The sequence below is a fragment of the Phyllobates terribilis genome, unplaced genomic scaffold (assembly GCF_046119375.1).
Source record: "Phyllobates terribilis strain yellow unplaced genomic scaffold, ASM4611937v1 Scaffold_11__3_contigs__length_659146591, whole genome shotgun sequence".
In the NCBI taxonomy this organism is placed as follows: domain Eukaryota; kingdom Metazoa; phylum Chordata; class Amphibia; order Anura; family Dendrobatidae; genus Phyllobates; species Phyllobates terribilis.
The window spans coordinates 268,664,526-268,679,558 of NW_027362771.1; the positions used below are offsets into that span (position 1 = coordinate 268,664,526).

Consider the following 15,033-nt stretch of genomic DNA (forward strand, 5'->3'; position numbering starts at 1 on the left):
TTAACCTTTTATATATTGCATGTGTGTAATTGGGGAGGGAAGTAGGCTCATCGTGACAGAAAACTGGACCATCGTGAGGCACATTATAGACTGCCAGGAGCACAACCCTCTGCCGTACACCACATGAAGTTACCGCACAAGCATTATACTGTACATTTATGACTCTTATCAGCACTGTAGTGGCAGTAACTAATCCTATGACATTGTTACATTATATGATCATAACCATTTTATGACAATTGATTTGATGCTACTATAATATTATGGGTAATTTTTTGGGGCTTCATTTACACTACAGTGGGGAATAGTAGCAAGGTGGCAATATTGTCTAGTTACCATGATTCCAGAGGCTCTAGTGTGTTCATAGGAAAGTATCTACATCACAGTTGTAACGTCAAAATGGCTTTTACATAATTAGCTCATAGAGCCACATGCCAAACTTCGTTCACATAGATTTGTTATCTTATGATTAGAGATGAGCGTTGTTCTACTCGAACTGTTCGCCAATCTCAAATTCGAGCTGTTTTGGGCGGTGTTCGAGCCGTTCGGCGAACACGAACGATTTGAGAAAAATTCGGCTGTTCGAGGTTATGTTCGATAACTGTTCGTGCACCAAAATCATAACTGGATTTTTTCTCAGTAATGATGAAAATTAATGTTAATACGCAGTTTGAGTGTACAGCGGGGTGGGGGGAGGGGCAGGGGATGGATCTCTGCAGGAATAATGAAGATCTCCATTTTTTTTTCTCTTTCCCGCATTTACAGTGGGGAGGTGCAATCTGTCAGCCTATCAGCAGCGCACACACGGAGCGTAGTGCTTTTTTCACACAAGCAAGGGCATGTGTCATTGGCAGTGTATGTCACATGTCCTTGCCCTATAAGACCAAGCCATTTTCCCCGTCGCCACCATTTTCTCACTGCTGCAGCTGCGTGTTAGACGGCACCGCTGTTGCTGTGTGCGCTATACCTTGTTAATTTCAAGCCAATTTTCACACAAATCTACAGATAGCTTGGGAGTAGGGAATAGTTGTGATTGCAGTCCTTTTAAGGACTAGGTTACAGCATTTCCTACGACTTTTATCAGGCAGGTCTGTGCTCTTAAATAGATAGATTGTGGGAGTAAAGACTAATTGTAATTGCAGTCCTTTTCAGGACTAGGTTACATCAGTTCCTATCAGTTTTTGCCAGGCAGGTCTGTGCCAGTGCTGTGCAAGTTTTTTTCACAGCATTTGGCTGAATCTAGCAAAGCTAATCCTTTTTGGCCTATTGCAGAGTGTGTTAGTCAGTGGAGTAGCCTATGTGTGTTGCAAGATATACCACCTGTGTATAGAATACCAATTTTTTTACTGCACCTAGTGAAGTAAAATCTTTTGGGCATAGCATCATTCTATTAGTCCATCTATACTGACCTCCATCAGGTTGCAAATTGAATATAATTTTTTTCTGCATCTAGCTCTGAAAAAATATTTGGGCTTCTAGCAGTGTGTGGGACTTGTTCTATTAGTCCATCTATACTGACCTCCATCAGGTTGCAAACTAAATATAATTTTTTTCTGCATCTAGCTCTGAAAAAATATTTGGCCTTCTAGCAGTGTGTGGGACTTTCTCTATTAGTCCATCTATACTGACCTCCATCAGGTTGCAAACTGAATATATTTTTTTTCTGCATCTACCTCTGAAAAAATATTGGGCTTCTAGCTGTGTGTGGGACTTGTTCTATTAATCCATCTATACAGACCTCCATCAGGTTGCAAACTGAATATAATTTTTTTCTGCATCTACCTCTGAAAAAATATTTGGGCTTCTAGCTGTGTGTGGGACTTGTTCTATTAGTCCATCTATACTGACCTCCATCAGGTTGCAAATTAAAAATAATTTTTATCTGCATCTACCTCTGAAAAAATATTTGGGCTTCTAGCTGTGTGTGGGACTTGTTCTATTAGTCCATCTATACTGACCTCTATCAGGTTGCAAACTGAATATAATTTTTTTCTGCATCTAGCTCTGAAAAAATATTTGGCCTTCTAGCAGTGTGTGGGACTTGTTCTATTAATCCATCTATACAGACCTCCATCAGGTTGCAAACTGAATATAGTTTTTTTCTGCATCTAGCTCTGAAAAAATATTTGGCCTTCTAGCTGTGTGTGGGACTTTCTCTATTAGTCCATCTATACTGACCTCCATCAGGTTGCAAATTAAAAATAATTTTTTGTCTGCATCTAGCTCTGAAAAAATATTTGGCCTTCTAGCAGTGTGTGGGACTTTCTCTATTAGTCCATCTATACTGACCTCCATCAGGTTGCAAACTGAATATATTTTTTTTCTGCATCTACCTCTGAAAAAATATTGGGCTTCTAGCTGTGTGTGGGACTTGTTCTATTAATCCATCTATACAGACCTCCATCAGGTTGCAAACTGAATATAATTTTTTTCTGCATCTACCTCTGAAAAAATATTTGGGCTTCTAGCTGTGTGTGGGACTTGTTCTATTAGTCCATCTATACTGACCTCCATCAGGTTGCAAACTGAAAATAATTTTTTGTCTGCATCTAGCTCTGAAAAAATATTTGGCCTTCTAGCAGTGTATGGGACTTTCTCTATTAGTCCATCTATACTGACCTCCATCAGGTTGCAAATTAAAAATAATTTTTATCTGCATCTACCTCTGAAAAAATATTTGGGCTTCTAGCTGTGTGTGGGACTTGTTCTATTAGTCCATCTATACTGACCTCCATCAGGTTGCAAACTGAATATAATTTTTTTCTGCATCTAGCTCTGAAAAAATATTTGGCCTTCTAGCAGTGTGTGGAACTTTCTCTATTAGTCCATCTATACTGACCTCCATCAGGTTGCAAATTAAAAATAATTTTTATCTGCATCCAGCTCTGAAAAAATATTTGGCCTTCTAGCAGTGTGTGGGACTTTCTCTATTAGTCCATCTATACTGACCTCCATCAGGTTGCAAATTAAAAATAATTTTTATCTGCATCCAGCTCTGAAAAAATATTTAGCCTTCTAGCAGTGTGTGGGACTTTCTCTATTAGTCCATCTATACTGACCTCCATCAGGTTGCAAATTAAAAATAATTTTTATCTGCATCTAGCTCTGAAAAAATATTTGGACTTCTAGCTGTGTGTGGGACTTGGTCTATTAATCCATCTATACTGACCTCCATCAGGTTGCAAATGAAAAATAATTTTTATCTGCATCTAGCTCTGAAAAAATATTTGGCCTTCTAGCAGTGTGTGGGACTCATTGTATTAGTCCATCTATACCAAGCTCCACCAGCTTTTAAATTAATAATAATTTTTAGCTGCATCTAGCCCTGAAAATAATTTTTCTTCCCAATAGTGGTAGCAATAGAAATATGGGGCGCGCGCCTGGCTTACAAAAATATACGCTTCATAACAAAAAACACCAGCCTAGCGCACTGCATTAATAAGATGGCATCATCGTCTCCCCCTGTGCTAGGCCTACTACCCAGGCTAGCATTCCTGTGCCTAAAACACAATGTATGGGTCCGCGCTAGCCACTATGCTGAGGGGTCTAAAGCTGCTGCTAACGCTTTATAACAATTCAATTGGCAGATTTTCACAGAGCTCTTCCACAACGCCCACCCATCGGGCAACAGTTGCCCACCTTCCCTATGGGATCTAGTGGCGAATAGTTGATGCCATTAATCAGAGCGTCAGTTGCCCCGTCGACGTGGCAAGCATACGGTAAGGCATGGGAAGAGTGGACACGACTAGTAGCAGGCAGACGGGTTGACCAATGTGAACAAGCCAGATCACAAGTCACCATAGAATTTCTCCACCAGCTAATTATGAGGGGCATATCAGGGGCGTCAGCGCAGCGGTGTCTGACCGGAGTAGCATTTCACTTCCAACTACTGAATTGGGGAGATGTGACAAAGGTTCATCATCAGACAATCCATAAAAGGGTGGAAAAGGGGTCAGCCAAGTCAGGAGTGTAGACGTCCCGTCCCGTGTCACTAAAACTGATTTCTCACATCATATCCCTAACACCATTAACATGACACTCACAATTTGAAGCAACACTACTGTCTACTGCATTTGTGATCGCCTTCTTCGGGGCGCTATGCATAAGCGAATTAGTCCCTCAATCCAAAATTACCACCAGTGGAGGCTTATTACACCAGACGTAGTCATAGCCAATAATGCAATACGTCTACGCATACACAAATCGAAAACGGTTCCAGCGGGTAGGGGCACTTGGGTACTTCTACAACCCACAAACGGTACACTGAGTTGGGTAACAATAGTAAAAACATATCTAACCATCAGATCACAAAGTAATTTCTTCCTATCACACATTGATGGAATGCCATTATCAAGATACCAGTTCCAAGCTATATTTAATAAATGCATAACATCGGCAGGGAACCACCCCAAAGATTACGGGACACACTCATTCCGCATAGGCACGGCCACGGAAGCAGCAAGAGCAGGACTGTCAGAAACGGACGTTCAGAGGATAGGGAGATAGCGATCCACGTGTTTGGCAAGATACATAAGACCGGACTTGTTATCCTAACGTGGTTTGTTTCTTTTACAGGTGACGCTAAGCCAACAGTGTGGGTGATAGGCCACTCGTATATGTATTGGGCAGAAAAAAGGGCGAAAGTCTGCCCAGGCGGGAGGAAATTAGAGTTTCATAACACATATTTCAACTAGAGAGGTATTAGAGGCCTGCTATGGCCACAGGTACTAATGGAGGTAATCAAGGTAGGGAGAGAGGCAAGATGTCCGGTCATCTTAGTTATACAGGCCGGGGGAAACAACCTAGGTCATCATAACAGCGCATAACTAATGGCAATAATGAAACTAGACACTGAGCGCTTCAGAGAATTTTTCACAAAACTAGCGATAGTATGGTCAGAGATTGTGCCGATAGCGGTATGGCAAGGTGCGCGAGACATCACGGCCATCGAACGGACAAGGCGGGTAATAAATATTCGGATGGCAAAATTTAGAAGAGACAGAGGCGGTGTAGTGGTACGACACCGACAACTGGAAGGAGATAAAGCAGGCCTCATACGGCCCGACGTTGTTCACTTAATGAATATTGAACTGGGCATATTCCTGTCAGGACTCCAGGACGGAGTGGAACAAGCGTTAAGAGTGATGGGTGGGGGTCAGAAGGCCATCTAGTCCGGGATAGTGGGCTAACAATTTATGGACAACCAGGTTCAACATGTGAGCCATACAAGGCACGTGTGTGACATTGCCCCGGCGATGCAGCATTGTCGCACACGGCCTTCCTTGGTTGCAGGTCCAGTGGAGACAACCATTCATGAAACTGGGTCTCCAGAGCTGACCACAACTCCTCAGCTGTGCGACTCACATTTCCCAGACATTTCAAAGTAAACACTGATGCCTTGAGCCCTGCTGCCAGCATAGTAAGGAGGTGTGCAGGATTCCTTCTGCGCAGTTAGAATGCAGGTGGCATTACCAGACAGCCTTTGGGTGCAGGTGGAGGACCGAGAGGAGGTTGAGGAGGCAGAAGCAGTGGAGGAACTTCGAGATAAAGAGGATTGACGCCCAACTCGTGGGGACGGTAAGACTTGGACAGCAGCCCCTTGTCCTGCTGTCACCATAGTTACCCAGTGCCCAGTCAGCGACATGTAACGCCCCTGTCCATGCTTACTCGTCCAAGTGTCTGTGGTGAAATGCACCCTGTCACACACAGAGTTTCTCAAATAAGCGGTGATGTTGTGTGCGACATGCTGGTGGAGCGCAGGCACACCTTTCTTTGAGAAGTAGTGCCGACTGAGCATCTGGTACTAGGGCACTGAAAATCCACTGTGTCCTCCAGGCGGAAAGGCAGCATTTCTGTAGCCAAGAGCTTGCAGATGGTGAAATTCAACCTCTTAGCTTTCTCATGGCTAGGAGGAAATGGTCTTTTACTTTTCCACATCTGAGGGACCGAGGGCTGGCTGTTGTGCTTAGACGGGGTTGAGTAGGATGTCCACGGCAAACTGCCGGTCTGTGAGGAAGATGCAGGTGGACATGTTAGATTGCCTTGATCCAAAGCTGGTGCTCTCGATGTCAGAGAGTGCTCAACACCAGCAGGTGTTTCCACTTCCCAATGAACTGATAACCTGCCAATCACACTGGCTGTTGCAGGTAAAGAGGTGGCAGGTCTGCGTCCAAAAACATGTGTGACTGCTGTCCCCCCAGTCACAGAGGATGAAGAGGCCGTGGATGCACAAGATGGGGCAGACGGTGGTTGGCCCAGCCTGCTAGGCCGCATTGTAGCACAGTGAGCTTCCCACTGCAACTTATGCTTCATATCCATGTGCCGGTTCATGCATGAAGTACTCAAACTATGGATTTTTTGGCCTCTACTTTGTTTTGGTTACAAATATTACAGATAACACGAGTTGGGTCATCCTTATCATTCTGAATAAATGCCCAGGCTATGCAAGGCTTAGAGCCCATGCGACCTGAAGAGCCACTACGACTTGTGGTCAGAGGCAGAGTTGTGGTTGAGGATGCAGTTGTTGACGTGCTTCCAGTACTCCATCTGTGTCCAGGAAGGCGCAACCTAACCTCGTCATCAATAGCATCTGTGACGCCCCGCTGTGCTTGGTATCACATATCCTAGAAGAGTGTATTGATGGAATCCTCCACAAGAGGCCCCCATAAACATTCACACATCTCCACCTTCCACCTCAGACCAGCAGAGGGAGCCCATTAGGGATATAAATAGGGAAGGTGGAGCTAGGCAGTTCAGTTCCTCTGAAGAGTTCCTGCAGTAGAGAAGCCTAAGAGAGGTCAGTCTGCAGTGGAGCTCAGTCTAGTCTAGAGAACTCAGTTAATAGTTCAGCAGTGGAGCACGAGGCTCCTGCCAACTAGATTGAGTAAGGCATAACCGGAATCCCTGGAGAACTACAAGTCCCAGGATGGCTAAGGTGCTGATACGTAACAGAGCCAGGAGACGCTTAGGCCCCGCATAGTGGGAGCGTGAACTCCAAGAGAAGGCCCTACCACAAGGTCAGCCAGCGCAGGACAGAGACAAAGTTAGGCCTAGCTCCAGGCAGGTCAGAAACTTACTACGCAGAGGCAAGAAACAGGAGGCCCTACACCCGCTCATTGGGGAGGATCCTGATATTCACCCTTCACCCTACAGTGCTGCGGGATGTGCCTGAATTTCCTCCAGTAAAAGGTACTGAAATGACTACTGTGTCCGTTCCCGTTCTTGCTCTGACCCAGCTGGGTCTCGCCTGTCCTGCATTCCCCCTGCATACGCTGCCCTGAGACCTAGCTCCACCTGTGGGGAGCTATACCATCGAGCAGCCTTATCACGGGTCTCAGTGGACTGCTGCAGCGCTGGTGCTTTTCACCAGATACCACAGGTGGCGTCACAAACTCTTATAAAATTAACAATTATCCACTCTTTTAAAGAGTGACCCCAGGGTACGGGCCAGGGAGCCGACCAAATTGAGGTGGAGGAGAGCCCACTTGAAGGAGCACTTGATATCCGCTGAAGCACCTGCTGTTTTTGTGCCTCATCTGGAATTTGTAGCGATGGGCGTGTCCGTAAGAAAGGGATCGTATCACATTGTCCACGAAAAGAAGTCGACATCTTAGCTTGGCTGGAAGATGGTCTTTCTTCTGCAGATGTTACCCCCCCCCCCACTGCGGGGGGGCTCGACCCACCAGCGGACAGGCACCAGTATTGGGAGAGGGGGGCTGGCCGTCAGGGTCCACCGCGGCTCTGGCACAAACCCGGTGACACGGAGGTGGCACGGGCAGGAACAAACTGGCCGTGTCGGCTTCTCACTTTTTGGATTTTAGAAGGGCATGACATGCCTATATCTGTGTCTCCCCCTCCTTTTACTCCTCCACCTCTTTTCTTTTCGCATGACTATATGTACTTGTCACTTTTCCATGTGTTAGTTATGTCTTCTGAGCAGTTTGTCAGCTTTTGGACACCTTTGAAGGTGTTTTCTATGTGTTTCTATGTGTTTTTGTTTGCCTGCCATTGGTTTTAATGGTGTTCGAAGGTGTTCGACGAACAGTTCGGCGAACACACGGGTGTTCGACGAACCGAACCGAACTCTAACACTACGGGGGTGGCTCAACACTACTTATGATATGGTCTGAGCTAAGCTAAATGAAGTTAATATGAACAAGGCCCACATCAAAATTAACTACATCCAAGCTTTCTTAAGGAAGTTAGCTCAGTTATTGCTGTGCCCACATACACAATTTTTAGAAGCTCTCTAGTGACCGATTCTGTGCCTAGTGACTCTCGTAAAGATAATCGAGTGCCAGTTTTCAAAAAGGGAAGAAGGTCTTTCCCAGGTAATTATAGACCAGTAAGCTTAACATCCATTGTGGAAAATATGTTCGAGGGGTTTGTAAGGAATTAAATAGAGGTGTATGTGGGAATGATTTTACTAAAGACAGACGTTGTCAAACTAATCTGATTAATTTTTATGAAGAGGTAAGTAGAAACGTGGAAAGAGGAGCAGTTATGGATATAATCTTTTTGGACTTTGCAAAGGCACGTGTCACAGTCCCACATAAGTGCCTAATAAATAGACTAGGTCTACAGGATTGGAAATTAAATTTGCAATTGGATCGAAAACTGTCTCATGGCCATACGAAGAGTTGTAGTGAATGACTGATATTCCGATGGGTCTCTTGTTCATAGAGGTGTAGGCCAAGGTTCAATGCTGGTCTTGCTTTTATTCAATTTATTTATTAGTGATATACAAGACGGGATTAATAGATAATGTTAATATTTTTGTAGATTAAGGTCTTCATCCAACACCTTTCTATCTCACAAACACAGCCTTAGCAATGTCAAAATGATCCACATATATACAGCCGGTGAAATAAATATAAACACGCCACCAATTTTCTAAGTAAATATATTTCTAAAGGTGCTATTGATATTAAATTCTCACCAGATGTCGGTAATAACCCATCCATTCTCATTATTACACATAATTTATGGAAAATCTATGGTTTGATTTCTTTGCTTGTGCAGGTTGGATGGGTTGTTACCGACATCTGGTGAGAATTTCATGTCAATAGCATATTGGTGAAGTGTTCAATACTTGTTATTTCACCTGCTATATAGCTATAAATGATGGTAACTTATCTCTGTTGTTTTGTCACACACACACACACTATCTATACAGTATATTCATAGTTTTAGGGCTTTTTCGTGCTACTGTTATTGCTATGCTGTGAGCTGTGTCATCCTCTCACTAAACAGATTCACCCAAAAATGGTTGCTGCTTTGGATTCAGACTATGACCGGCTGTGCTATAATATGAGTTATCCTATACTATGTGATGGCTGTGCTATTCTGAGTGATAACCACAAGGCATTATTGAGAAGTCTGCCCCGTCTCGCCAAAGGCTATGTGAACCTTTTCCGGCTGATGCAATCTTCTGCATTGTGTAAAATAGCCATGAGCAGTTTCTGGCAAAACGAATCCCAAATTGTTTTTTTGCAATTGATTGAGGGCTACATTGTGAATAGGGAGACATTGTATTAACCACTGCACTTCTACACAGTTTTCATGCATTATAAAATGTACTGTCCCAGATTTTATGAATTTACTGTATAACACAGGTCTCTATATGTCTCACATATGTGCAAGTGTTAATTCATATTGTATACGAAATGTCAAACTAATTTCTGTGCATTTCCTGTATTCATTCTATTCTTACCAAAGCATCCAGATAAACATTTGTCCACTGTACTTGTTTTGCCTTTTCTCTAGCCAAAACCATTGGTCTTCCAAGGACATCTAAATATTCCTGTCAAAAAGAGAAATGATTTCAATGGCAAAGCTCTGGTTTAGCTTAAACAAAGATAGCAGCGCTGCTGTAACATCAGACATAAATGTTTTTCATTACATGGCATGGAACATATTTTAATTAGCATCATTATGCATAAAAGCTTTCCATACAGCAACCACTTGGATCCTTTAAAGGGTACCTGTTAGGAGGTTCATGCTGCCCCAACCATGGGCAACATGAATCAGATACTGATTGCATTATAGCAGCCATGCATGTTTTACTCCAAAGCGTTGCAGTGTTTCAGAGAGAACATACTTTTAAAGCCAGCTTGGAACTATGCACTTTGGATGACTAGTCCATGCCAGGTCCCTGGCGACTTCTAGCAGCCCCACCGCACTTGACTTACAGGTCTCTCACCATGTGTGTGTATAGTGAAACCTGTTAGTCTAGGTGAGTGGGGTGGGGTAGATGCCACTGGAGAGTTGATTTTTGGGCTAGACAACAAAGATATATATATATTTTCTGAAGTGCAGGAGTACTACAGATTAAAACAAAGCTGCAATCAATGCGCCACCTTGGTCAGAATGTGGACGATTAGTACATGATTTTTGAGAAGCCTTGCTCTACATAAATGTTTTATATGGTATTTGACCATGATTATAAAACATTTCAAATAGCTAATAAATGAATCTACTCTACAGGAACTAAATGTTAAGATACAATGGGGCCAATTCAGCAAGGCGCTTACTCCAGAAAACTAACATAAAAGCTTTGAAAAGTAGCAAAAACTATTGGATCTGGTGCAGGGTGAGGACATGGCAATGTTCACTTTTCAAATTCATGAAAACTGCTGGTGCTTTGTATGCCAGAATGCTACTCTAGAACCTGACGTGAAGGCACATGCCACTTAGAAGAGGCGCCAAATTCATTAAGCGGCATTCCCCTCTTAATGAATCAAACCCTTCTAATTCAGCAAGACTGGCATAGCGCAATTGTGTGCACCTCCAGGCTTGATGAATCGGCCTCAATGTGTATTTCTGACACGTCATGAAATATGTTTCCGAATATGAAATCTACTGGGTCATGGTGCCAAATCTTTACTTGGACTAACTACTAAAAAACAATGGCAGCATAAAACAGAAACATAAAATAATGACATCGTACATTTAATAAATATTGCAGAGGCGCCTGTGCAACCTTCACACTACTTATATCTACACATTACACAGGATGAGTTTACATAATAGACTAGACACTGTGATCCTTTTCCACAAATCTTTGTAAAATCTCTACGCATGATAATTAGTAACAATTTAATTAAGTAATTAATTAATAATTATCATTAATTAAATAGTAAAGTCCTTATCACAGAAGTGGACCTATTTCATGCAGAGTAAACTTGTAAAGTTTTCCTAGTGCCAAAGTGTTTATGTTACTGCAGCTGCTCACAATTAATGGACCAAGCAGAACTTTCGGTCAGACTGGGCAGCTGTGTTTAAAATGTAGGAAAACATTATTTACACTCTAATAGGCTATTATATTGGACGCATATGTGCACCTATCACTGCATGTTACAAACACTATTTCCGTCCTGCATTTTAGAAAGACTAATTATATCCTAGACTCCTTACTGTACTGTATGTCTGAATATGTGTATGTTCGAATATGCACTTTATGGACAGCTATTTAGCACAAGGAACAGATTTAAGTTTATGGCTAATGCACATACAGTATTTATTGGCGGTGTTATCTTTGTGAGAACCTTCTGTGAATACACTAAAAATGTTTCCTCACTTCTAGTCCTTCTACTCAAGAGCATAGAACATTTGGAATAAGTTCTGTAACATTACAATTACCAGCTCCTTATCATAAGGAGCTCCTTATTGTAGTATAAGGGTGCTTTCACATTGGGTTTTGTCACATGCTTGGTGGCCCCGTCGAGGCTTATGTCCGAATCTCACTGCAAATGGGATTCGGGCGTATGTGCCGATGGGGCCATAGATTATAATGGTGCTGACAGAGTGAACGTGTGCTCTGTCGTGCATCATTTATCGGGCGTATACGCCCCATCGGCGCATATACCCTTTTGCAGGGGGGTTTGGACATAAGTGCCAATGGAGCCACCAAGTGTTTCACAAAATGCAATGTAAAAGCACCCTTACAGAACTCATTCCAAATGTATTGGATGATGTGTCATATGCTAACATTAATAATTATACAAATATAAATTAACATAAGGAAAAATTAAAATACTAACTTGTGTGTTAATTCGAATTGCTCCAATAGATGGGATTTCATAGTAGTAACCTGAAATATGCAAATGGGACAAAGTAAAATTGTGCATGTTATTATTTTCCACATACTTTTATTGCAAATAATAAAATATATCTTTGGCAGTTGCAAAGAGAATGAAAAGGGCAGCGGTCGATCATGGGCACTTATGCACCATGCATGGTCCGGGTAGAGGTCTCAGTGGTCGGCCCCCACCATTCTAGAAGTTATCACCTATCCTGTGATTTGGCGATAATGTCATCTTACTTGAATACACCTTTAAGTAACGTTTGATAAAGTATATAAAAATACTGGCAAATAAAAAAAAGAATAGACATATTTGGTATCCCCCAAAACATGAAGAACAAAATAAAGTTAACACCTAATGATACATTACATTAAAAAGAATTGTGTTTATATGTATAAATTTGCACTATCCACATTCCAGTAACCAAAATTTGAAATAATGTAAGATAAAAAATATTTATGTTATTGTAGATTACATTGCCAGTAGTTCATAACTCATACTACAGATATAAAGTCAAAATAATACTAGCTGATTACATTAAACATATATGTTACATTTTAACAACAAATATCTAAGAATTCCTTAAAATTCAATAAAATCTAATTATTCAAACTATAATATAGATCTTATCTACAGTATTTAAGACAAGCTTATTTTACCTGTTATATAGATCTATCTATATACTGTATATTGTGTTCACACTACATGTAGTGTGGAATTAAGATGCGTAGCATATGTCACACAAAAAGATCATAGTGTGAATGCAAAAATCAAATTTAATCATAATGCAGAACTGACCAAACAAATGACTGAATACATTGTATATTATCATATTATTATTGCCTTTATTATTGAATTAGTAGCCTTGACATTTACAGTGAAATCCACACCATGTTCATAATGTAAAATAAGGGAAATTAGATTGTGAATCCCATCGGCTACAGGGACTAATTTAAATTATACATCTCTGTATAGTACAGTGAAATATGTTGATACTTTATAAGTAATGGGAAATAATTGGAAAAGATTGAATGTTTTAAAGTTTGACATCGCTAGATTAGAGAAAATTTTCAAAATATTCTAATAAATCCCAAAAGCCTCTAATTGTCCAGAAAAAAATGTGTATAACACTCTAAGGTCTTCTATAACTGCATTGAAACCCTTTAAATCTCTTTAATGCAAATATATCCTTAGTAATGTCCAATTGACCTCAACATTCAGTATGTGTTTATGGGTAAATGATGGTAATTTCAGATAGTACTCATCCCTATGTTATGCAATGAGGCTGTGTCTGTCTGATTTTTTCCTTGGACCACTTGGAGATAGGAGATGGCAGTTACTACTGAAAAGATTCTATCTAGATAGAAGGGAGAGGAGGAGGGAGGAGCTCGACCTCTAGCTCCCCCCCCCCGCTCACATAGAATCTTATCAGCAGTAACTGCCATCTCCTATCTCAATAATGGGAAAGTCTGTCTTCACTAAATACAGATTTAACCTTAGAATTGAGAATTGTGATAATGACTGATCAATTCTGGCAGAGAAAGAAGCAGATTTCTCTGATAAGAAATATCACTAAGTGGCTTATTTTCATGTGCACTATTGATTTATGAAATAAAAATTAAAATGACGGTTACTCTTTAAGGTTTTTGCACTCTGGGGTCTGAAGAGACCTGAGAACATAATAAGGGCCATTAAATTAGCAAGAACAGGAAAATTTGAATTTTCTTGATCGGCTCATCTCTAGTTAAATAGAATCTTTCAGTAGGATCAACCCTCCTAACCAGTCTATATGGCCACGCCGGTCATAGGAAGCTGAATAAAATGATATCATGATAGCTGTGATCCGATGTCTTATTCCGGAGAAATCCATGTCTTTCTAATATGTAAATGAGCTGTTCAGGGTTGTGGGCCAAACACTGATCTGCTTGAGAATCTGCCTCTGGGGATTTTTATAAATAAAAGTGGCTTTACCACTGTGATATGTGATGGTCGCTCTCTTCTCTCCTGATCTCACTGCAGAGCTGTGTGTGATTATAACAGACACATCTGTGGGCTCCTCTCAGCTTCCATCTCACAGGCAGTCAGTGTGGCAATATTGTTACAATACAGCAGAGCTCAGAGAGTGTGTTATTGAGAAGACACAGTTCAGTTCTACTGTTCTGTGTTAGTTACATGTCTCACATTGGTAACACTCCCTTTCATATAAAATAAGCTCTAGAGGTAGATTCTCATGCAGATCAGTGTCCGGCCCAAAGCCCTGAACAGCTCCATTACATCTAATAAAAACATAGATTGCTCTGGAATAAGACATTGTAGCTATCATGGTATCATTATACTCTTTAAATATGTACTCATATTTAAAGAGTAACTGTTGCTTTAATTTTTACTTCATAAATCAATAGTACACATGAAAACAAGCAACTTTGTAATATATGGTATCACAGAAATCTGTTTCTTTTGTTATTTTGGACTGATTATGTTCAAAATTCTTGGGTAAAATCTGTATTCAGTGAAGACAGATTGTTACATTACTGAGATAAGATATGGCAGTTGCTACTGATAACATTCCATATAAAAGGAAGGAGTAGACGAGGGGAAAAAAGGAAGGAATAGAGAGACAGAGCTCCTCTCCTCTCCAGTCTGCATAGAATCTTAAGGCTATGTGCCCACGCTGCAGAAATGAAGCAGAAAATTTCTGCAGCATTTCTGCATCTCCCTGGCAGAAAAAACGCATGCGGATTGTGCATGCGTTTTTCCTGCAGAATACATGCGGATCCACATGTGGATTCACATGCGTTTAAGCATGTAGATTGACAAGCGCTTTCTAGGCGATTAGCATCACTTGGAAAGTGCTTGACAACTAGGTCACACTATATAAATCCATGCAAACAGCATGGATTTATATAGTGTGACCGTAAAAATAAAAACAAATAAAGCTATACTCACCCCC

General features: G+C 41.3%; 1 protein-coding gene across 7 annotated transcripts in view; it reads right to left on the bottom strand.

Annotated features, from left to right (window-relative positions):
- CACNA2D1 (calcium voltage-gated channel auxiliary subunit alpha2delta 1) overlaps window positions 1–15,033 on the bottom strand; it is a 1,188,449-nt gene that overhangs the window by 198,318 nt on the left and 975,098 nt on the right. For all 7 annotated transcript variants that reach the window (XM_073652315.1, XM_073652320.1, XM_073652318.1 and 4 more), the window contains exons 14-15: window positions 12,042–12,091; window positions 9,713–9,802 (exon numbers count right to left, since the gene is read on the bottom strand). In XM_073652315.1, the coding sequence (XP_073508416.1) occupies window positions 9,713–9,802; window positions 12,042–12,091 (140 nt within the window). The remainder of the gene's footprint in view (window positions 1–9,712; window positions 9,803–12,041; window positions 12,092–15,033) is intronic.